Consider the following 25005-nt stretch of genomic DNA (forward strand, 5'->3'; position numbering starts at 1 on the left):
TAAACCTAACTCAAACCTAAACCTAACCACAGCCTAACCCAAACCCTAAACCTAACTCAAACCCTAAACCTAACCACAGCCTAACCCAAACCCTAAACCTAACCCAAACCCTAAACCTAACCACAACCTAACCCAAACCCTAAACCTAACCCTAACCACAGCCTAACCCAAACCCTAAACCTAACCCAAACCCTGACCAAAACCTAACCCTAACCAAAATCTTAACACAAACCTAACCTAAACCCTAAGCCAATCCCAAACCCTAACCCCAAACCTAACCCAGACCTTAACCCTAACTGTAACCCCCAAGACAACACCTGATGAACTCACTGACCTTCATTAGATGCCCCCAGCTCAGTTCTACGTTGGGATATATTAGAACTGTCAGTATGATGATAGTTTAGACTTTCAACACTTGAAGACCCTCAGCAGAATTGGGGGCGACAATTCTCCATTTCGATGGGGTAGAGCTGGTGACATACTTTTCTAAATATCCATAAATGTTCCAACAGTAAATGTTTACACCTAAAAAATAGTGTGTTCATCATAAAATTCCACTGTTGTTCAAAAATCCTGCTAACCATGCATCAGTGGAGTACCGTTACAGTTCATGACAACAAACCTGTAGCACAAACACGGTCCTGCTGCCTCAAATACCCCAGTCCTGCTGCCTCAAATACCCCTGTAGCACCAAAGTAGTCAACAAATGTGACATTTCCATGTTTCAGTTTTTTGACATCTGCTGTTGCTTTTTGTAAATGAACACCTGGTGTCAGACGCTGCCGACTCTCACCACGTGGACCAAAACCTGACAAGGTCTCCTATCAGTGGAAACTATTCAGAAACCTGCTTCTCTGCTAGATCGATACAACACCACAAACAACGTTAAAACGTCAGTTGTCTTATGAATTACACTCGTACTGGAGCCGTCCCGTTCACCGATTAACGCAGTCTGTAAAAACTCTACGACTGGGTTGTATTGTACAAGTAAAACTAAGTTTCTGGATGTGTCTACTAGGACAGCAGTCATGTCAGTTTTGGAGGGCGGCACTGAATAGCAGGACGTTGTGGGTAGGTTCATAATGCACCGGATTACTGCAGAAACCACCTCAAAAACAAGGCAGATTATTATTCTGACTTTAATTGAACGTTGTTGTCACACAGATTAGAGAACTATTATTTTGGCTCTAAAAACAGGCAACTTTTCTCAAGACAAACTGAAAAGTAAATGCACAAATCAAATATCCAGGGTCTTCAGTCATTTGACACTTCATTCCTTTCTCTCCTCCCAGGGTTCCTTTATTTCACACCACCCAGGTCTAATTCTGGTTCCAATCCAGCGAGGGGACTGTGTGACAACCTTATCAGGCTTGGACTCATGACTTCACTTCACGTGGACTCAATGTCAAATACTTGAGACTTCATTTGGATGATAGACATGACTTGTACTCAGTCACAAGATTTTCACATCCTAGCTCAAACAATTCAGACTTACTTGGACAATAGGTTAAGACTTGAGACATGACTTAGAACAAAAAATGACTTTAGTCTGGTCAAACAGCTGAGATAAGGACAACAACACACTCCATGAGTTTGTACTACCACTGTCTGCTACACACTCCATGAGTATGTACTACACACTGTACTACACACTCCATGAGTATGTACTACACACTGTACTACACACTCCATGAGTATGTACTACACACTGTAGTACACACTCCATGAGCATGTACTACACACTGTCTACTACACACTCCATGAGTATGTACTACACACTGTCTACTACACACTCCATGAGTATGTACTACACACTGTACTACACACTCCATGAGTATGTACTACACACTGTACTACACACTCCATGAGCATGTACTACACACTGTACTACACACTCCATGAGCATGTACTACACACTGTCTACTACACACTCCATGAGTATGTACTACACACTGTCTACTACACACTCCATGAGTATGTACTACACTGTCTGCTACATACTCGGTCAGTATACTCAATGAAGTATGCCACTTCCAGTCTGTGAAGGAAACTACAACACCTTTGATTCTCAGGAGACTCACATTTCTTGCTCACAGCTACCTCTGGATGAAAATGGTTCACCATGAATCTAAATCCACACTTTCTGTTCTAATCCAGTCATCTTAAAGCAGATTAAAGAATACGAAATTAAAAGACATTGAAAATAAACATCATACTTAGTATGAATGGAATGTTAGTCTGCAATCCCGAACAGAGATCAAGTCATCTGTGATCAAACTAGATTGTCTTCATTTGATGATAAGAAACATGCAGGTCCATGCATGCAAACACGCAGGTCCCCCCCCACCCCCCAATGCCTTTTCAGGAGCTACATAAGTTTAAAACATGGAGGATTCTCTGTGGAATTAGAACATGCGGGACACACAGTTTTGCTTGGGTTTCTTTGCATGCAAACACACACATCGATCAAGAAAACGAACAGCTAGCACAAACACGAGGCCGAAATAATGGAGTTCAAGCATTTGTTAGATCAACGGCTGAAATGACATGACCCATATCTTTACAACTAATGGGGGCTAACAACACAAAAGAACCTGACCTCAAGCACCTCCTCCTGCTACAATTGATGCTGTTAAACATCAAGAACAAAAAAATCTACACCATCAATAATATTTTTGGTGAAATCTGTCAAATTCCAACTGCGTGTGTAAATATTGTGCTAACATTATCAGTATCACTGTCCTTAGCCACTGTGCTTCTTACAAATAAATAAAGACCCCACCTGGAAGCCGTCTGGGCTTCTTCCTCCTTAATCCTTCAGACACAACCTCCTCATGAAAAACGACAATAAATATCAGAATAAAATAATTAAACAAAGACTTTACACTTCTTTACAATTACGTGACAGAAGGATTAAAGTTAGAGGCTGAACTCTCTAACCGCTGGCTGAGGACCGATGAGCACTCTCACTCGTTCTTGGTTCAGTCTTAATCGTACTAAGTAGAGACTCAATCTGGGGAAATTAAAGTGTTAAAGTGACCGACTGAACGTGTTAGCGCTGGACTACCTTTGTTTCTACGGTGAACAGGTAATGCAAGATGTCAATGGTGCATGTGCTGAAACACCTACTTTATTACCAGTTTAAAAAAAAAACGTGCACCGTCAGGTGTGTGGCAGTCGAGTCCGTACGTACACCTTGGCGTGTTTCCCCGTTAGTAGGCGTCCAGTGATTCATCACAAAACAGGTTCTGCACGTCCAGCATGGCTGCCAGCTCCAAAACATGCTTCTGTAGGAGGCTGCTCTCCACCGTGTCCTGTTTGGGGAGGTCGGGGTACGACTCTGGGAAGCTCCGGGACTCCTGCAAACACCCAGCAATGGAATATTAATCTGCTAGAAATGTTCACTGTCATTACTAGCTGCCATCAGCTGTTTGTTATGTCATTAGTAAGAAGGTCTTTACTGAAACCACCCTGGAAAAATGATCTGCCCAAGTCTGCAAACTTTCTCTGTTTGATAAAAGCTCAGAATTTCTTTGCAGGTTGATGCAGCTGAGGTGCTCCAGGAAACAGGAAACAGGCATTGACTAACCCGAAACAGTTTATGAAGCCTCAATGCAGCGGAGCAGAACACAAAACGGATTAGCAGCAGCCGGAGGAACTCGTCACCAAAGAATTGTAGAAAGGCTTGATCTGCAGGAACAGAGAACACAGGAAGTTGATTCACACACATCATTCATTTTCCCACGTGTTGGAAGCAACAGGAGACTTTACTTAATAATGAGGCATTGAAGGTCACGCATCCTTTGACTTTCTCTCTCTCTACCAGAGTGTGGCGTCTTTGCACATTTATTAATTCTGCTGTTTTGCTTTTTTGTAAATGCATTCATAAAAATATAACATAGAAAACACTAAAAACAAGTTATCCACACATGACAGCTTAGATGGTCACCGGCTCCAGCAGAAGAGACAGGAACTGGGCTCTTTCTTAAAGGAAAGGGTCAAAGGGGCTTTGATTAGGGTCAAAGGGGCTTTGGTTAGGGTCAAAGGGGCTTTGGTTGGGGTGCGGTTCACCGAGGGACATGGACGAGAGGGCTTCCTCAGCAAAGGTGAATGGGGAAAGACTGAGGCATTGCAGGTTGGGCAGTGGGAAGGTAAAGACATTCCAAAGCTACCAGGAAATCTTAGTTGGGGGAGGCGAGGGTTAAAAATGTTGGGGGTGTGTTTTTGGGATCAGAAGGGTTTCAGGTGAAGAACTGGGAGGCTGTTGTGGAGAAAGTGTGTGCCAGATTGTCTGAACAGGACTGGTTGCTACCTCAGCTTTCCTACTGGGGACACACCCTGATTGTCAATAACTTGTGGGACAGAATGATGGTGTTGCTCCACCCAGGGGCCTGGGGCAAGAACTTCAGAGGGCAATTAATAACTTTTTCTGGTTGGGGACGCACTGGTTGAGGGCAGCTGTGCTGTACCTGCTATTGCAGAAAGGGGGACAGGGCCTGGTGGACATTTCATCCAGGATCAGAAGCTGCTGCACAGCTGTGGCCCCCCATGGACTGACACTGCATGTCTGCTGCTGAAGGGGGCTGGACGTTTGGGATATGACAAACACCTGTTCCTGCTCCAACCGGGGACCATCCATCTGACTGGTATGCCACCGTTTAACGAGTCCGTCCTGCAGGCATGGCAGGTTTTTAGGCTCCGACGGGAGGACTCTCTGCCAGTGGGGTGTGGATCCTGGAGGAGCCTCTGTTCTGGACCAGTCTCTGTACATCTCAGGCCCCGACCTCTGGCAGCCTGATGTCCACATGGAGGGAGGGTGGCTGTGTGAAGCTGGGCCACCCCATGAGGATCTCTATTGACCAGCTGTCTGAGCTGCTGAACATCAGGTCCAGGAGACTGCTGCTCAGGCTAGAGGAGGAGGAGGTCTGTGCTTCGCCACCAGGAGCCCTCAGAGACTTCACAAAGGGCACAACTGTGCTGGACCAATGGAGGATGGAGGCGAGTACCTCTTTCCTTCAGTGATGGTCTGTCCTGCAGTGGATCAGTGGCAGGATGGGGGGGGGGGTCCTGCTGTTCTTCAGGACCCCACAGGTGGGCAATTTTGAGACTTTGGGGAACAAGGTGGTGTATCAGATCTCAGTAAACGTCTCAAGTCTCCACTCTCTGGTGGGGGTGAAGCTCTCCAAGTGGAGGGAGGTTTTTGGCAGGGGGTCGTCCCCAAGGGGCTGCTGGCTGTCCCTGTACAAACCCCCGACTGTGACCTCCAGTGGAGGATTTTACATGAGACCATAGCTACTAACAGGTATCTGGTGCAACTCAACCCCAACATGGGAGGGGGGCTTTTTGTTCTCATTCTGAAACTGTTTTTCATTTGTTCAGTTTTCTTTTTGTTTTTTTATTTATGGACCACACTACTGGGTCAAGAAAAAAGCAGTACACACACTCATCAACCTCACTTCAGGAGAGGGAAAGCTGGCAAATAGGAAGACAAGGAAGAACTGCTTGAGGGGTGAGGGGACTTGATGGGACTGAGGATGCGGTGCTGATGCTGACTGAGGATGCGGTGCTGATGCTGACTGAGGATGCGGTGCTGATGCTGACTGAGGATGCGGTGCTGATGCTGACTGAGGATGCGGTGCTGATGCTGACTGAGGATGCGGTGCTGATGCTGACTGAGGATGCGGTGCTGATGCTGACTGAGGATGCGGTGCTGATGCTGACTGGGATGCGGTGCTGATGCTGACTGGGATGCTGACAGCTCAGCTCAGAGTGGAGTTTGAGTTCCACAGGCTGACAAAACGAACTGAGGCCTTTGTGAACTTGTGGGGGGGCAGAATGTTCTGTGTTCAGTCACTGAGAACTCTTTGGTTTTACATTTTTGAGACTTGATAGTAACACCAGAGACTATAAGGAAGTAATACGTAAGGATGAATGGTTTTATATTTTTCTTTATATTATTTTATATTCCTACGTTGCTCTGCATTCTCTAGTCTTCGGTTTGTGAGTGTTCTTTGTTGAGATTGAATCTAAATTTTTGTGTTGGATTGTATGAGTAATTTATTTTTGGTTGTTGATGTGATCTGGTTTGTGTTTTTGTGGAATAAAGGGCACTTTAAAATGCAAAAAACCTCTCTTCTAAAAGAATAGACACAAAAAAGAATAAAGCAAAGACAGATGTGCTACCTATAGTCCGGGATCGAGTTATCATCTGTCCAATGTCATGGTAGACCTTGTGAAGAAATTCTTGGGCCCTCTCCCACAGTCCTCGTCGGACGCTGTTCAAACCGCAGACCGAGGAGAACGCCAGGAGGGGGCTGTAGAGGAACAGAGTGAAGAGACTCCCCCGCTGGGACTGATCTGGACAAAGAGAAACCAGGGGTAAGAGATGACGACACGCTGACGACACGCCGACGACGACACACCGACGACACACCGACGACAACACGCCGACGACGACACGCCGACGACAACACGCCGACGACGACAAGCCGTAAAACGACACGCTGACGTGCCGACGACAACACACTGATGACACGCTGACGACAACACGCTGACGACGACGAGACACTGATGACATGCTGATGACAACACGCTAACGACGACACGCTGACGACGACACGCCGACGACGACATGCCGACGACGACATGCCGTAAAATGACACGCCGACGTGCCGACGACAACATGCTGACGACGAAAACACGCTGACGACGATGAGACACTGATGACACGATGATGACAACACGCTGATGACAACACGCTGATGACAACACGCTGATGACACGCTAACGACAACATGCTGACGATGACACGCTGACGACGTCAAGCTGACGACACGCCGACGTCATGCCGACACGCCGACGACACGCCGACGTCACGCCGACGTCACGCCGCCGACGTCACGCCGACGACGTCACGCCGACGACGTCACGCCGACGCCGACGACGTCACGCTTTCTCCATCAAAGTTGACACACAGTCAAAGCAGCAGCTTTACTAATTTGAACTGCACAGAACCCAAATAAAATAACTGTTGGAACGTTACACAAATGTCAATAAAAGACTTCAGGGAATCCATTTGAACCTAAATGCAGTTCAGTCACATCCGGTCCTGAGCTGGAGTTCTGGTCAGTTCTTGCTCGTGACAGGACTTCATTTGATCAACACTTTGCCCCTGAACACTAAACCTTTCCTTATGTCTAAAACCAGTGTCTGCTCCAGTAATGGACGTGTTTAGTTCCATATGGAGTGGAAAAGTGAGTGTATTCACCAGAGAGACACCGTCCACTGAGACGTGTGTGAACTGTTGGATTTCATGCTGATTTACCAGAGGATGGATTGAGTCTGACTGTTGGTGAGCAGTCAGGAGCTAGAACAGAGTTAACCTTTCGTGAGCTGTTGTTCTAGAAGCCCACCTTGGATACTCTTAGGATAGACTGTAGGGGACAGGAGACACACCAGAGGCTGGCCAAAAAGATTTATGAAATTCTGTTGGGACAAATAAAAGACAGCATACGTCATTTCAGTAAGAGTGACATGTCTTCAGTTTGACACCACATGCCAGAGCTGTGCAGCAACATTAAGTTATCATTATCATTATCATTATCATTACCCTTTTTGTGGAGGGAGGAGGCAGTAGAGCCAGAGATTGGTCCACTTTGTAATTTATGCTTTTAAAAACCAGGGTACAAGTGACTAAACATGTGTGAACAAATGCACCGATACCTTCCGTCAGTGAGAACGACCACGAGTGTTTCAGTCCTGAATTGCAGCCCACAGATACAGATTTCATTTTGATTAACAGTGGATAAGATGTAGATGGTGTGTGAAGATATTTACTCAACCAAAATTAATTTATATGGACCATTAAGACTAATCAATCGTATTATCAACCTCGTGAAATAATTGTGACTTTTGCTAAATCACATCCTTTAAAGGTCCATTCACTGTTCAGCAGGATGGGGTCAGACCAGACCCACTTCTGGTTCTGCCTGTGTTCACCGCTGTCCAGGGTCAGGCTAGTCAATGATAGCAGGCTAATAGAGCTAACACACACTGATAGTAGGCTAACATAGCTAACACACACTGATAGTAGGCTAACATAGCTAACACACTCTGATAGTAGGCTAATATAGCTAACGCACACTGATAGTAGGCTAATGTAGCTAACACAGCTAACGCACACAGACAGTATGCAGAGAACGCTCACATAAACACCTCCAGCCTGTGTTCCCTCTTATAAGACTATATCTGATATCTTTGTTTGCGGCTCCCTTCAGGTTTGATTTCAGTTTTTTCCAGTGTGGCTCTGAAGGTTTCAGGCTGCCGACCCCTGGTCTACAAGTTGTGAGCAGAGATCAAACTCTACTGTCTGCACTGCCTTTAGGTGAGATCTGAGTCACCTGATGAACCCTGTCAGAGGTAATGATCACGTCATTCTGTCTGATCAATAGAATCAACCGTCACGCTGTCTGGGTAGGAGAGGAGTGGAGGACTCCAGCCTGCTCTCAGCCCTGACGGGTGTGACGGGTGTGACGTAATGATAATATTCATGATTGTTTGGTGCCATTTCTGTCTGCTGCCTCAACAGAGCAATGACCCAAAAATACACCAGAGCACCCCTCAGGGTAAGACCAACAGGCGCCCGGGGGCATCATGGCTGCCCGTACATCTGCTCCCCCAACACTGTAGGCTCTGGATGAGGATGGCACCTGTTAGCTGGGGGCTGCAGCGTCAGGCCTGTTGAATGTTGATGATGTTCATTTACATTTTGACAAACTTTAAAGTGTTGTGTTCCAGCTGAGAGCAGTTTACAATGTACCAGAGACACAGGCAGGAGGCGTGGGTGACTAACGTAATGGAGTCTGTGGGCCGCTTTCAGTCTGTCTAAGGTCTGTCTCTTCTGGATGTGAGGCTGAACGTATGTAGTTCCAGGTGTCTGTTCTACAGCACCTCATCACGTTACATACAGCAGAACCCTCACACGCCTGTGTTCACATACCTTATAGGCTGTGCTGTTTGAAGAATCCACAATGACAAACAGTGGCTTCCGGGTGAAAGGAAATAAGTCCCCTGGATGAAGGCTGCAATATACAGTTATATATACAGTTATATATACAGTTATATATACAGTTATATATACAGTTATATATACAGTTATATATACAGTTATATATACAGTTATATATACAGTTATATATACAGTTATATACTGCATATTGTAAAGTCATCTCCTGTCTGAATATCTAGCCCCACTATCGTTAGACTACCAGATATCTTTAAAGTCTAACTTGCAGCAGGAATAGTCATGTTTTCCTCACATACAATGTTTACTTCCTCTTGTTTCCGTGGTGATTCTCAGTTCAACAGTAGCTTCTCAGTGCTAGATGCTATCCGCTATAACGGTTGTTTTTACATGACATCCTAAAGAACATTCTATACGTGGCTCACCTGCTGTTGTCAAAAGAAATGGGTGGAAAAAAACATGTTTTGTGAATTAGAGAAACTACCTAAATGCTGATGTGTGTTCATGAGTATGAAACTAACTACCACTAAACAGCAACCTTCAGTTACACATTTAAACATTCCTGCTCTTCAGTTGTTTCTAAACGTCTAAAACATTTTCAACACAATCAGATGAATACTCCGTCACCAGTGCATCTCTTTCTGGGCTTGACTCCTCTTCTGGACCGTCTCCCCGTTCACCACGTCTCGATTGGTGTTTGTGAGAACTCCTCCAAAGTCGTACGGCCCTGCAGGACACGTGGACATGTAGGGCGTCAGCTGTAGGCCGCTAACTGTAGGGCGTCAGCTGTAGGGCGCTTACTGTAGGGCGTCAGTAGGGCGCTTACTGTAGGGCGTCAGCTGTAGGGCGCTAACTGTAGGGCGTCAGCTGTAGGCCGCTAACTGTAGGGCGTCAGCTGTAGGGCGCTAACTGTAGGGCGTCAGCTGTAGGGCGCTAACTGTAGGGCGTCAGCTGTAGGGCGCTAACTGTAGGGCGTCAGCTGTAGGGCGCTAACTGTAGGGCGTCAGCTGTAGGCCGCTAACTGTAGGGCGTCAGCTGTAGGGCGCTAACTGTAGGGCGTCAGCTGTAGGCCGCTAACTGTAGGGCGTCAGCTGTAGGGCGCTAACTGTAGGGCGTCAGCTGTAGGCCGCTAACTGTAGGGCGTCAGCTGTAGGGCGCTTACTGTAGGGCGTCAGCTGTAGGGCGCTAACTGTAGGGCGTCAGCTGTAGGGCGCTAACTGTAGGGCGTCAGCTGTAGGCCGCTAACTGTAGGGCGTCCGCTGTAGGGCGCTAACTGTAGGGCGTCAGCTGTAGGCCGCTAACTGTAGGGCGTCCGCTGTAGGGCGCTAACTGTAGGGCGTCAGCTGTAGGGCGCTAACTGTAGGGCGTCAGCTGTAGGGCGCTAACTGTAGGGCATCAGCTGTAGGGCGCTAACTGTAGGGCGTCTGCTGTAGGGCGCTAACTGTAGGGCGTCAGCTGTAGGGCGCTTACTGTAGGGCGTCAGTAGGGCGCTTACTGTAGGGCGTCAGCTGTAGGGCGCTAACTGTAGGGCGTCAGCTGTAGGGCGCTAACTGTAGGGCGTCAGCTGTAGGCCGCTAACTGTAGGGCGTCAGCTGTAGGGCGCTAACTGTAGGGCGTCAGCTGTAGGGCGCTAACTGTAGGGCATCAGCTGTAGGGCGCTAACTGTAGGGCGTCAGCTGTAGGCCGCTTACTGTAGGGCGTCAGCTGTAGGGCGCTAACTGTAGGGCATCAGCTGTAGGGCGCTAACTGTAGGGCGTCAGCTGTAGGGCGCTAACTGTAGGGCATCAGCTGTAGGGCGCTAACTGTAGGGCATCAGCTGTAGGGCGCTAACTGTAGGGCGTCAGCTGTAGGCCGCTAACTGTAGGGCGTCAGCTGTAGGGTGCTAACTGTAGGGCACTAGCTGTAGGGCGTTAGCTGTAGGGCGTCAGCTGTAGGGCGCTAACTGTAGGGCACTAGCTGTAGGGCGTTAGCTGTAGGGCGCTAACTGTAGGGCGTTAACTGTAGGGCGTCAGCTGTAGGCCGCTAACTGTAGGGCGTCAGCTGTAGGGCGCTAACTGTAGGGCGTCAGCTGTAGGGCGCTAACTGTAGGGCGTCAGCTGTAGGGCGCTTACTGTAGGGCGTCAGCTGTAGGGCGCTAACTGTAGGGCATCAGCTGTAGGGCGCTAACTGTAGGGCGTCAGCTGTAGGGCGCTAACTGTAGGGCGTCAGCTGTAGGGCGCTAACTGTAGGGCGTCAGCTGTAGGGCGCTAACTGTAGGGCGTCAGCTGTAGGGCGCTAACTGTAGGGCGCCAGCTGTAGGGCGCTAACTGTAGGGCGTCAGCTGTAGGGCGCTAACTGTAGGGCATCAGCTGTAGGCCGCTAACTGTAGGGCGTCAGCTGTAGGGCGCTAACTGTAGGGCGTCAGCTGTAGGGCGCTAACTGTAGGGCGTCAGCTGTAGGGCGCTAACTGTAGGGCATCAGCTGTAGGGCGCTAACTGTAGGGCGTCAGCTGTAGGGCGCTAACTGTAGGGCACTAGCTGTAGGGCGTTAGCTGTAGGGCGTCAGCTGTAGGGCGCTAACTGTAGGGCACTAGCTGTAGGGCGTTAGCTGTAGGGCGCTAACTGTAGGGCGTTAACTGTAGGGCGTCAGCTGTAGGCCGCTAATTGTAGGGCGTCAGCTGTAGGGCGCTAACTGTAGGGCGTCAGCTGTAGGGCGCTAACTGTAGGGCGTCAGCTGTAGGGCGCTAACTGTAGGGCATCAGCTGTAGGGCGCTAACTGTAGGGCATCAGCTGTAGGGCGCTGACTGTAGGGCGTCAGCTGTAGGCCGCTAACTGTAGGGCGTCAGCTGTAGGGCGCTAACTGTAGGGCACTAGCTGTAGGGCGTTAGCTGTAGGGCGTCAGCTGTAGGGCGCTAACTGTAGGGCACTAGCTGTAGGGCGTTAGCTGTAGGGCGCTAACTGTAGGGCGTTAACTGTAGGGCGTTAACTGTAGGGCGTTAGCTGTAGGGCGCTAGCTGTAGGGCGCTAACTGTTGGGCGCTAACTGTAGGTCGTCAGCTGTAGGGCGTCAGCTGTAGGGCGTTAGCTGTAGGGCGTCAGCTGTAGGGTGTTAGCTGTAGGGCGTTAGCTGTAGGGCGTTAGCTGTAGGGTGTTAGCAGTAGGGCTTTAGCTGTAGGGTGTTAGCTGTAGGCGTCAGCTGTAGGGCGTTAGCAGTAGGGCTTTGGCTGTAGGGTGTTAGCTGTAGGCGTCAGCTGTAGGGCGTTAGCTGTAGGGTGTTAGCTGTAGGGCTTTAGCTGTATGGCTTTAGCTGTAGGGTGTTAGCTGTAGGGAGTTACCAGTAGGGCGTTAGCTGTAGGGTGTTAGCTGTAGGGTGTTAGCTGTAGGGCGTTAGCAGTAGGGCGTTAGCTGTAGGGCGTTAGCTGTAGGGCGTTAGCTGTAGGGCGTTAGCTGTAGGGCGTTAGCTGTAGGGCGTTAGCTGTAGGGCGTTAGCTGTAGGGCGTTAGCTGTAGGGCGTCAGCTGTAGGGCGTCAGCTGTAGGGCGCTAACTGTAGGGCACTAGCTGTAGGGCGTTAGCTGTAGGGCGTTAGCTGTAGGGCGTTAGCTGTAGGGCGTTAGCTGTAGGGCGTTAGCTGTAGGGCGTTAGCTGTAGGGCACTAGCTGTAGGGCGTTAGCTGTAGGGCGTCAGCTGTAGGGCGCTAACTGTAGGGCACTAGCTGTAGGGCGTTAGCTGTAGGGCGCTAACTGTAGGGCGTTAACTGTAGGGCGTTAACTGTAGGGCGTTAGCTGTAGGGCGCTAGCTGTAGGGCGCTAACTGTTGGGCGCTAACTGTAGGTCGTCAGCTGTAGGGCGTCAGCTGTAGGGCGTTAGCTGTAGGGCATCAGCTGTAGGGTGTTAGCTGTAGGGCGTTAGCTGTAGGGCGTTAGCTGTAGGGTGTTAGCAGTAGGGCTTTAGCTGTAGGGTGTTAGCTGTAGGCGTCAGCTGTAGGGCGTTAGCAGTAGGGCTTTGGCTGTAGGGTGTTAGCTGTAGGCGTCAGCTGTAGGGCGTTAGCTGTAGGGTGTTAGCTGTAGGGCTTTAGCTGTATGGCTTTAGCTGTAGGGTGTTAGCTGTAGGGAGTTACCAGTAGGGCGTTAGCTGTAGGGTGTTAGCTGTAGGGTGTTAGCTGTAGGGCGTTAGCAGTAGGGCGTTAGCTGTAGGGCGTTAGCTGTAGGGCGTTAGCTGTAGGGCGTTAGCTGTAGGGCGTTAGCTGTAGGGCGTTAGCTGTAGGGCGTCAGCTGTAGGGCGTTAGCTGTAGGGCGTTAGCTGTAGGGCGTTAGCTGTAGGGCGTTAGCTGTAGGGCGTTAGCTGTAGGGCATGCCCAGCCCTCAGGACAACCCCCCACCCCTACATCCACCACAGCTGCTTCAGTCCTCGGCCCCCACGTTAATTTTTACCTCCATAATCTGAATGTCCAGTAGGAAAGACTCCCGTCGCCGACAGGTAGACCAGCAGAACACTGTTTGCAGGTAATTCCTGGAGATTCACAGAAACGGAGAAGAAAATAAGATGAAAACTTTGTTACGATAAACAAAACAAACTGTGTGAAACAGAGCAGAAGATAAAGAGAGTCATCCAGCTTAGCTTCTGGAGGAGACGTCAGTTAGCATGTGAAGCTCTGGTCCTCTAATGTTCATCCAGACACGAGGTAACATCTGACTCGGTTCTTGTCCCAAACGACACCTGGGGGCTCGGCCCATCAGGTCCAGGTACCCTACGCACGCTGATCCTTTTAAATGCCCCACACACCTCTGCCCGGGGTACCAGAGGTGGGCAGCAGCTTTCCCAGGCCTTTAGCTGAGCTTCCAAGGGGGGGCACAGCTAAAATTGGCATGTTGGTGGAACATACCCCGCCAATGTGAGCCCCTCCAAGAAACCCAATCCTGAGATGCTCCAGGTCTGGAGAACCCCTGCAGAAATAATCTCCACCTGGGCAGGTTGTTCACCTGATAGACACTCCTGCCACCTACCCTGAAGGTACGCTTCTGTCCTGACGGTCAATGCTGGTCCCCTTGGAACAGTGACAGAGTCCAGCCCGTCTCCATAGAAACCACAACATGACATTTCTTACTGTCCTGCAGCGAAGCCCATCCCACTTGTTATCTGGAGACATCTGGGGCCAGTTTCCCATGATTCCTCACAATTCATTTTCTTCATTTCCTGGGCGGGAGCAGGAATCGAACCGACGATCTTATGATCATTGGACGACCCGCTCTACCACTGAGACACTGCCCCCCCATTTCAGACCATTTGCTTCAGAGTCCAGCTTCGAAGAGTTTCTGTCCTCTGAAACCTGAATGTTAGAGTCTAATACCACCCCTACGGGGGTTCAAGAAGTTGATTGCATAAAAATGGATGTAAAACACCTCCTGTCCTTCAGACTAAAGTAGTTCTGGAACCAAACTCATACATTTTTCTCAGGAAAAAGACAAACAGTCTTTACTGTTTACTGCTTTACTACCTCTTGCTGGTAGTGTACCCTACCAGCAAGAGGTAGGGTACACCCTCAGTAAGTCGCCAGCTCATTGCTGGGCCATACAGAAAGACAGACAGCCGCCACACCTACAGACTATCTGGAGTGCTTTTGGAGGTGGGAGGAAGTCGAGGAACCCAGAGAACCCACACACACGATGGGAGAACACACAAACTCCACATGGAAGGGCGGATTAGAACCAAAGACCTTCCTTCTGGGGGGCCATGTGACTGAAATGACACAGGCTTACACTGAACGGTCCATCGGTAGCACACGAGTTGATTCAAGTCAACACTGACCTTAAAAGAAGCCGACAGGAAAGAGAAGAGCTGGCTGAAGGTGGGCTTGTACAGCAGGTACTTGTGGGGATTCTCCCTTTTAGCCGGCTTCTCGTTGGACTCCTGCAGAGAAACCCTTCATTACTGTTCATATTTCACTTCGGCTTTCTTTTATCTGAGTAATCAATCATCTAAAACGTGACTGAATTCATCACTCGTGGTCCCTGGGAGAGCCCCCATCATTTGAGGTTTGTTTACGGTCGCCATGGTGATAACACTCTTCCAGACAAAACTAAGTTCCTCCAATCAATCCCCTACAGAAGCACCACAGCCGTGTGAACACGTCACTCACCAGCGCCCCCTGTTTGGAGGTCTGTGTGGCCAAGTTGACTGGTTCCCTCTCCAGAGCTTGAAGCATGCGGAACATGTCGATAGTTAACTCACTGAACTTCACCTGGAGGGGAGAGAACACCGAAGTCAGTACGGACACACCTGCAGGCGTGAAAAGTGTTTGTTAGTGACTCATCAGCTTTGGGAGACAAATCACAAACACCTAAATACTAAGAACCAAGAAAAAATATTCAATAATGAAATTAATGGATGAATATGTTTTGCTGATCACCAGCAGAGGGCGCTGCAGTGACTCCTGAGGTAAAAGACTTATCTGATTCATCTCCTGCTCAGAGATTAGAATTTAATCTAATTCTGTTATCATCTTGATTGTAAGCAGAAAATCACAAAAAACCTTTCAATAAAATGAAGAGTGATCTGGAATAGGTCTCAAACAACTTCAGATAGCATACAGTAATATTAGTGAGCTGAATCTGGTTAGGATGAGTCTGAGGACAAAAACACCTGATAACAACTAATAATGGACACAGACACATTGTTCCACATTTGTTGGATGAAGATGTTATTGAGGGGCGACTGACAGGACAGAGCTGCAGGTCATCAGACTGGTGAGTAACGGCGGTGACACGTGAAGCGTTACGAGTGTGAAACACTTTAGTGAGTTAGAACCTGGTTGTTACAGTTGCCGATGATTAGTGAATCTGCTAGGACGAGCTGCCCAACCACCATGCCTTGTTCCAGAGGAGGAACGCTGCCTTCCTGCAGCCGGTTGCTGGTGACCACCACTGAGTTGTTGTCGTTCAGAACCACCACTGGATCTGCCTGTTGGAGTGGAGAACAGCTTGTTTCAGCCCACTGTGTCACACATGAGGGTTTTATTTGATCTATTGTACAATTCAGTCCAACTAACTTACAGCGTCTCTAACGAAAAGCCAAACAGACAAACTACTGGTTAAAGTCCCGTTGTAGGGGGGGGGGTTACCTCTATGAACGCTGCCACCTCCTGCAGAACCAGATTCCACTCCAGCTGGTCCTCTGTGTTGAATCGCTGTGTGTAATCTTCAATTTCCTCAGATAACTCCTGCAGGGAGCAGAAGGGTGTTCAGTTCCAGACGGGGTCAGCCTACATTACAACAGGACTACAGACGTCTACTGACACGCTTCAAAGAAATTCTGTCACACAAAACATGTTTGTCATGTGGTGCTGCTGGCCTTTGGAGGAGGGACACGAAGGTGAGGGTAAAGAGCTGGTAAAGAAGTTCATTTGTTTGTCAGACTAAAGACCAAAAACTGTCTGAATGACCCAGGACACATCTGACACCTGGATCAAACTGAAAGGTCCAAAAGTCTGGACCGAACGTTAACAGATCAACGTGAAATGTGTGGCCTAAGTCTGAAGGGATGTTAGTGTCTTCGTCTGTCTTTATTTTCATGAGGAGGTGCAGACACTTCCCGTTCTCTCATTTCATTGCTTTCCTTTCTGCTTTTCTTTTGTTTATTTCATTACACCTGAGTAGAGAGACAAAAACTGACACAGATAACTAACGGTGTATTACACTACTGTAGTCCAGTAGAGTTAGGGATGATCAATGGAGCCTAACTGTACTTTGTCTTCACCAGTAATAAAGTCAAACAGCTCCTTAGAGGCGGGTTGTGACCTCAACACAGATCTACTCTCCTCACACTTAAACCTCCTCACTGGACCCAACCTGTGAGTGCAGGAACCACCAGAGTCACTGAAGAAAGTTTAAGGAGATAAAAAGTGAACATTTCTGGCCTTCAAGAGTCGGTAACTTCAGGATTACGTCAGGTCAGAGGTGTGTGTCGTTAGTCACAATACACTGTCAGATTTTCAACATGAAAAGCTCTAATGAAAAAACAGCTTCCATACCTTGACCAGAACTTTGACGAGGTCCATCTTGTTCAGCAGTAAGCAGACGACTATGTATCGGGCGTAATATCGAAGCTTCTTCACAACTAACTCTGGCCTGAAAAGAAGAGAGACAGAGTTTTTTCCATTGAAGGGGCGGCAGTGGCTCAGTGGTAAAGCGGGCGGTAGAGCGGGTCGTCCTATGATTTAAGATCGGCGGTTCGATTCCCGCTCCCGCCCCCAAAAAACAGTGACAGTGACAGTGGGAGGTGTCAGCTCACCTCCGGAGCACTGCCGAGGCGCCCTTGAGCAAGGTGCCGTTCCCTTTACAAATTGCTCATTTGAGGCGCACCAAGAAGGAGCTGCCTGCCACTCTACCCCCCCTGCATGCCTACAGGCCCCTTTGTGTGTGTGTGTGATACAGGGGCCTGTACTCACTAATATATATGTATGCATACGTTTGAATCAGTAGCTAGAGTGTGCGTTCTTAATTTCCCTCCGGGGATCAAACCAGTATATAAAATTAAATGTAAAAAAAAAAAAAATCTGTTCATGGCTGCTTCAGTGGAGACAGACGACCTTCATGCTTCAAACTTCAGTGACTTTTGTTTCAGGTGTTAAATTTTGCTTCATCTGTATCCAGCTTTGATACACTGGTTTTGATCTATGGTCTTACTCACACTGGCCTTCTCCCTCGTCTTTCTATCTTATCCGGTTCCTGAGTGTACAAAAGTTGAAATTTGACCTTGACCTAGTTTTCTCCAGGTCAAGGTCATCATCTCATCTTCATCCCCTTTGCTGCCTGAGTCATGCGCTTTTGTTTCATCTTTCAATCTGCAACGGTTGTGAAGATATTTGGTGGATTAATTGACGTCCACCAAATATCACTGCTCTGAAGCGAGATGTAATAATGAGGGTGCAGCTTACAAAAATGTGTGAGAAGGTTCTGTCAGCTTGGTTCAGTGTCCACAGGAGAATACATGAATTAAAGGAAAAGAAAACTACTGAGTGAAAAGCAAAAGTGAAAAAAAACTGTATTACATCTTTATTTCAAAAACTGTTTAAGGATGACTACCAGGCTTTAACATTTTGATAAAAATAATACGTAAGTAAACTGTTTTTCTTTTTACTTAAGCAGTTACGATGTTATTAATAAAATCATTAAAATTAACACTTTGTTTAGTTTTTATATTGTACTATTGGTCAAACTCAATCCTTGCGTACTCTACTACCATATATTCTGTTATTACTTTTGGGATATATGTCATGTTGGGATGCACAAATTTTTGTTGAAGCGCATCCCAGGATGCACTACTCTCTGGAGGTAACATGAACTCTGACCATCTGCCAGAAACACGAGTGTGTTCATGATGTGTTCTCTCCAAGCACACAATCCTGTCAGCCCAGAACCAAGTCATTCACACTCATCTAGGGCCAACACCTAGATGAACGTCTGTCCAGGGGACTCGTGGTGGAGCTTCAGTCACAAACATGCTGGTCAACACCCAGTGGCAGGTTTTATTCATCCAACTACAATCGAAAACTCTGCCAGCATTATTCTTCAACCAAATCCTACTGGGGCGGCAGTGGCTCAGCGGTAGAGCAGAGGTCTTGAAGACAGATCGCCCAGCCATCGGTGGATCGATTCCGGCTCTCGCCAGAACATCTCCGGAGTGTGAGCTGACGGTGGGAGGCATCAGCTCACCTCCCAGCCACTGCCGAGGTGCCCTTGAGCAAGGCCCCTTACAAGCTGCTCTATTGGGGCGCACTCCAGGAAGCTGCTGCCCGTCACTCTGCCTCCCGATGTACAGCTTGATGTTGTGTTTGTATACTAACTGCATGATTACAGGCCCCTTTGTGTGCTGTGGTTGTTTCAGGGGCCTGTACACACATAGTGTGTGTGGAAAAACTAACACCAAAAAAAAATGTAACAAATGTACACCTGAGTGACAAATGTAATTTCCCCGAGGGGATCAATAAAGTGTATCTTCTTCTTCTTCAAATCCATTAGTGGATAGATGAGAAGGAGTTTAGGTGGCATCGGACTACGTGTTCAATCGTTCTTCTTGAAAATTAAACTTAACAGTATTTAAAGAAAAAATAGGGTGGAACTCACCTGTCCTCTTTGTTGACCTGAAAGTAGTAGGAGCGCTGACGAATGGCTGAGTAGAACGAAAAGGCCTCATTCAGGTAACTTGTTTCTGAGGTACGAAGGCTGTCAATCAAGATCATAGACTGGTATTAGTGTCTCTTTACTGTGGAGCTCAATACGAACACAAAGAAGACTGATTTAGATTTCACATTGTTAAATAGTAAAATACCAGCACGTACAGTATGTACACCTTCAGGAAACACCTCGTCCATCTCCGAGCACATTTGTGGAAAATATTTTAATACATTAGCTACGTCTTTTCCCTTCATATTGTTTCGTATTTGTAAAGGTATGAAGTGGCAAACAGAAAGTCAGAGTTATATACTGAATTGTAATTTTATTAGCTAGTTTTTTGAAACATTAATGCATAAAAACAGAATGCCCCTGGTTGGTAATGCCCAACACATTAAGTGAGGCCATGGTCTCCCATTACATCGCGTCCCCACTATGGAAGCAGTAAGAAAGCTCAGGGAAGACCTGCCCTGTCCCTCCCAGCAAATCTTGCCCTAAACTGGACCTCTGCCCGTTTCCAGTACGATGGGAATTTCTACAGGAAAAAACGTGGCCGTCATGGGATCTCCAGTGTCAACAATGGTGGCCAAGCTCTACATGATGACGTAAACTACAAGAAGGCCACATCTCCTGCACGGGGTTCAGGTCTGGATGACACCTGGGTCCACATCAGAATCCAGAAAGAAGAAGCACAGGAGGTACCAGTAGGGAACCCCCTACCAGACCTGAAGAAGCCTCATAGACGACCGGCAACATGTCTTCAAGCATTTCCTACAAGGCCAGTGGACTTTATTCCATACAAACATCCTTACTTCCATCTCGTTTCACATAAAAGAAAATATAAAGGCAGATTGTTCATTACAACAACTAGAATATCATGGAAAAGCTAATGTTTTTGTCAGAGATGTGAGAAGGTGAAAACTATGGGTATGCTGGACTCACTACATGCAAGATAAAATGTTTCTAGCATTTTAAAAATTATTTTAATAATGATGGCCTTGGGCTGGAAAAAACAACTTAAAATATTACTCAATGTCATGTTTGAGTTAATTAATATTAATGCAGTATAAATATAATGAATAATTGCCCAGAAGACACAAGGAGAGGAAGTGACAGGTCACTAATGGAAGGCCTGGCTGCCAACAGAGAGCTGTATCGAAGTGACAGGAAAGACAAAGTGTGGTCAGAAAAGATGCACAAACAACCCTTGAGAAGATTTTGAAGCAAACAGATTCCATAAGTTGAGGGAGCTTCAGCAGGAGCGAAGTGAGGCTGGAGTTACACATCAGAGTCTCCTCACACAGACCAGTCCAGGAACTGGACTAAGTTTCTTACCTGAGCTGAGGAGAAGAACTGGACCATTGCTCTGTGGTCCAATGCTGTTCACATGAAAGAAAACTTTACATTTCATTTAGAATTCCAGGTCCCAGAATCTGGAGGAAGAGTGAGGAGACCCAGAATCCAAGCTGCTTGGAGTCCAGTGTGAAGTGTCCATCAGTGATGGTTTGTGGTCCATACTGGTGCTGGTCCACTGGCTTGATCAGGTCCATACTCAACACAGAGCACTTCCTGCTTCTGTCTGCTGAGATGCTGACTGGTTTTCCAGCAGAACTTGGTACCTACCCAGTGTCAGACCCCCTGGGAACTGGTTTGGTGACCATGATGCTACTGGGCTTGACTGGCCGACTGCTTCCAAAAGTAGGACCATTTCAAAACCACTGGATGGATTTCCATGAGGGATATTCATTCCTGTTACCTCTCTGTGACTGTCTGGGCCTTCAGGAGTTTTGTAATTTTAAATATTTAATCAGACCAAATTGTTCACGAATGAAACATGGAGAACAGTAGTTGTACCTGGTGTAGCATAACCTGACTTACTAGTAGTGGTAGTAAAGCTGTCCAATCTTGGATGCAACCTCCCCAATCTGCCATCTCTTCAGACCATAACGGGTGTCCAGAACCTGCCTGTCAACAAATACATATTTTATAAGAGCAAGAAAATGGAATAATTCAATGTGACAGAGCCTCTGCTACCTGACACATCCTACCCCTCCCATTGTGTTCTGGGGTTTCTGTGTGAATATCATAAAGGGAACCTTTTATCACCATTAAGTGATCCACAAGTAAGATTAATTCAAATTAGACACGTTTGTATTCTAATTCAATTTAGTACTCACTATCTATTTGACCAAAGTTGACCACAACCCCCCAGGACCGCTGCTGTCTGACTTTTGTCTTGATAATAAATGTTTAATGTTAAGATGGGGAAGAGACTATGACCACTTTTCTGTGGAAAATAAAATTCTGTTAAAAACATTGATTTTACTGTAACTTGAAAACACATGTAATTATTCAGAGATGAAAATAACCTGTGCTGCTGCTGAAACTTCCAGAGTTTTGTGTAGACGTCAAACGTCCGTCCAAAGTAAGACTGCCACTGCTTATGTCCATACTGAGGGAGGTCTCTGCAGCAAAGACAACAATAAAGGTCAGAAAAGAAGACAAAAAGACAAGCTATTGAATGTCATTATCTATATCTGTGGTTTTCTGATAAGTGTCAGCCTCCATCACCGGGACCACCACCGCTCAAAGCTCCCTGGCTACCTCCACCATCAACTAGTCAGCTAACCCAGCAACACTTCTGAGCAAAGGCTGCAGGGTAAAGCCTGAGTAGATAAAGTAGATTCATGGTTTGTATTCAAGAAGTACTGTAGGTCTTAATGGTTCAACTGTGAATCTGACTATATTATATCTGACTATATTATATACTATATTAAGTCGTCAATCAATTTTGTACTTGAACAGTTTATGCCAATGATTCCAAGCAGAAGCAGAGGAACGGTCTTGTGACCACAGTGCTGTTTGAAAAGCTAAACGCAGGGGAAGGACAACAGAATATTTGGAAAAAGTTTCTCCAAAAACTCGGCAGGCAAACTAAAGTATAAGGAAGGAGGAGGTGAGAAGAGAAGTGGAGAGAGAGATGAGAAGGACAGAAGTTGAAGGACAAGACCACAAGCTCAAGCCCTGTGAAGTTGAACCGGTCACTCGAGTTAAAAACCAAATGACCTGGACCCAGAGTGTCTAAGGACAAGTACAACCCTAAATCATGCACTCTGTTCATAATGTACATTTTGTATACTGTGTTTTTATAATATTATGTAATATGTGGAATTAATTTAATTCTGTTTTAACAATGTTTTGAACCACTTATTTTTTGAGTCCAGGTAATCATAAGTTTCTTCTGTTTGCTGTGACTTCTTCAGTAAAGTGTGGTAGTGCGGAATAAAAACGCTTTGAGTCGTCCTCTCCTTGATTTTTACATCAAAATAAATAACCAAACATGTGCACGTGCAAAGTTTCAGCTCTTGCTGAAAGACTCAGACTTGATTTCTATGGTTAACACTGAAGGTGCTGGGGCAGAACTTCTGAAACATGTATTGGCATTAGACTCCCAAAAAAAAAAAATCATGATAATCTTGATAACTTTCCAAATTGGAAATTTGGTAAATTGTGATTTTCTTTATCAAGTCCTACATATATGATTTTTCATTTCAATTTAAAAAGGCATAAAAATAGCAAATGAGGTGAATACACCTCACATACGAGAAAAAGTCGTATCACGAAATAACGTGATACTTTCACATTATAACGTGAAAAAAAATCATATCATGAAATAACGTTATAATTTCACGTTATAACGTGAAAAGATATTGATATAACAGTAAACCTTTCATGTAATTACGTGATACTGAGCCTCCCGGTTTTTATTTTCTTGGTCTGGCAGCTCTACGCTGCCGTACATTTACATCATCGCTGGTTATTCCTGCCGGTCATAGGGATTAAAAGTCTAAGACTACAAACAAGTATTGATAATATCTTTCATTGATCTTCTGATCGGTCTGTCTCCACTCCTCCCCCCTCTCAGCATTCACCATTTGTTGTTCAATTAGAGTTTTAACACAAACTCTACAATATAACACTGGATTCTTAATTTCTTTAGATCAATCGTCCTCGCCTTGTCTTACACCAATTGTAAGCGTGTAAAAAAAGACTCTTTTTGTTTTTCATTGGACGAGAGGAGGTCATGACCCGAGTGCATATTTAATGATCGGGAGCGTTCGGGTCACTTCGGCTATTTCCGTCGGCATGCGGAAATAGCGGCGCTAGTGGAAATAGCGGCGCTAGCGAGGAAAAAGTTGTAAGTTTTAGCCTTTTTTCCGTAAAAATAAGAACGCCACTGTGGCTACACAGTCTAAAAACTTTGTTGCCAATCTGGAATTTACTTCACTAATGGCGAAGTGGCGAATGGCTAGCGCAAGCCCCATGACTTTTCTTTGACATGCCAAACAGCTGAAAGATACTGTACCATCGTGATTATCAGACTAAAGCAATTCTCCTTGAAATAGTAAAAAAAACATCTAGATGGAACTTGACTACTTTTATCAGTTTTGGCTCAAAGATTTAATCAATATGTTAATTTGAGGCTCAAATTAACATATTGTACATCTTTTTCAAACCCCGCCATTAGATAATGGTCACACACAGTTCAATCCATAAGACTTATATTTTACTGTATATGGAAGGTAAAAAACCTAGAATCTTCCATGTAAAGACCTCATTATATTATTATTATTATTATTATTATTATTATTATTATTATTATTATTAGAGTTAGCAAAAGATAATTAGAGCTCTCACGTGTATCATTGTTGGGCTGCACAGTTGAGACCAATGACATGCTACTGCAATCCTTTATGAGACCCAACGAAAAAACATTGCAGAGAGGGCACCTTCTGCCCCTATACAAGCAATCACAGCTGATATTATTACTGAAAATCCATGAGTGAAACATATCATCAAAACAGAAAAATTCTAACATAATATAAATTAGGGGAACATACACCAACTCTTAAATAATGTGCACATTACACAAGTTTTGTCCTTAATATTTTTCAGATAATAGATTTGAAGGCCAGGCAGCTAACAGCATAAGTGCCTTATTCACACGGTTTAGCTTTGACATGCTACAAATTCCTATAGGAAAATCAAGACTTCTATCAATTCTTTCAGAGCGGCAGTAGCTCACTTAGTAGAGCCAGTCGTCCAATGATCACAGGATCGGCGGTTCGATTCCCTCTCCTGCCCAGCTACCCCAGAGTGTGAGCTGACAGAGGGAGGTGTAAGAGAGTCTCACTTTACTCCAACAATGTCTCCATCCCTTTAGGTCAGTTTGTCCAGCCTTTTGGCGTCTGCCACCCACAGACCACTGCCCCAACACACCACAGCATAGACTAAAGCACTGGCCACCACAGACTGATAGAAAATCCTCATCAAGGTGTTAAACGTTAAAACACCTCAATATCCTCAGAAAAAAGAGGCTGGGCTTGCGCTAGCCATTCGCCACTGCGCCATAGGCGAAGTAAATTCCAGATTGGCTACAAAGTTTTTAGACTGTGTAGCCACAGTGGCGTTCTCATTTTTCTCATTCTCACACAGAAAAAAAGCTAAAAGTTACAACTTTTTCGCTCGCTAGCGCCGCTCGCTAGCGCCGCTCGCTAGCGCCGCTCGCTAGCGCCGCTCGCTGCTCTTTCTGCCTGCGCCGCTATTTCCGCATGCCGACGGAAATAGCCGAAGTGACCCGAACGCTCCCGATCATTAAATATGCACTGGGGTCATGACCTCCTCTCGTCCAATCAAAAACAAAGATTCTTTTTTTACAAGCTGAACCCGTGAATTGGTGACGACAAGGTGAGGACCATCGATCAAAATAAATTAAGAATCCAGTGTCATACAGTAGAGTTTGTGTAAAAATACTAATCAGCAAATGGTGAATGCTG

At 46.4% G+C, this 25005-nt stretch overlaps 1 protein-coding gene across 2 annotated transcripts in view; it reads right to left on the reverse strand.

Annotated features, from left to right (window-relative positions):
• Positions 1-213: 213 nt before the first annotated feature.
• The window catches only part of scai (suppressor of cancer cell invasion), a 29714-nt gene continuing 4922 nt past the window's right edge, over positions 214-25005 (reverse strand). For both annotated transcript variants that reach the window (XM_068334678.1, XM_068334679.1), the window contains exons 3-17: positions 21538-21633; positions 21047-21133; positions 19121-19219; positions 17026-17122; positions 16117-16215; positions 15804-15956; positions 15136-15237; positions 14805-14906; positions 13430-13508; positions 9650-9749; positions 8999-9080; positions 7413-7485; positions 6184-6357; positions 3590-3690; positions 214-3359 (exon numbers count right to left, since the gene is read on the reverse strand). In XM_068334678.1, the coding sequence (XP_068190779.1) occupies positions 3213-3359; positions 3590-3690; positions 6184-6357; positions 7413-7485; positions 8999-9080; positions 9650-9749; positions 13430-13508; positions 14805-14906; positions 15136-15237; positions 15804-15956; positions 16117-16215; positions 17026-17122; positions 19121-19219; positions 21047-21133; positions 21538-21633 (1591 nt within the window). In that variant the 3' untranslated portion in view covers positions 214-3212. The remainder of the gene's footprint in view (positions 3360-3589; positions 3691-6183; positions 6358-7412; positions 7486-8998; positions 9081-9649; positions 9750-13429; positions 13509-14804; positions 14907-15135; positions 15238-15803; positions 15957-16116; positions 16216-17025; positions 17123-19120; positions 19220-21046; positions 21134-21537; positions 21634-25005) is intronic.

Source organism: Antennarius striatus, chromosome 15, assembly GCF_040054535.1.
Source record: "Antennarius striatus isolate MH-2024 chromosome 15, ASM4005453v1, whole genome shotgun sequence".
Classification (NCBI taxonomy): domain Eukaryota; kingdom Metazoa; phylum Chordata; class Actinopteri; order Lophiiformes; family Antennariidae; genus Antennarius; species Antennarius striatus.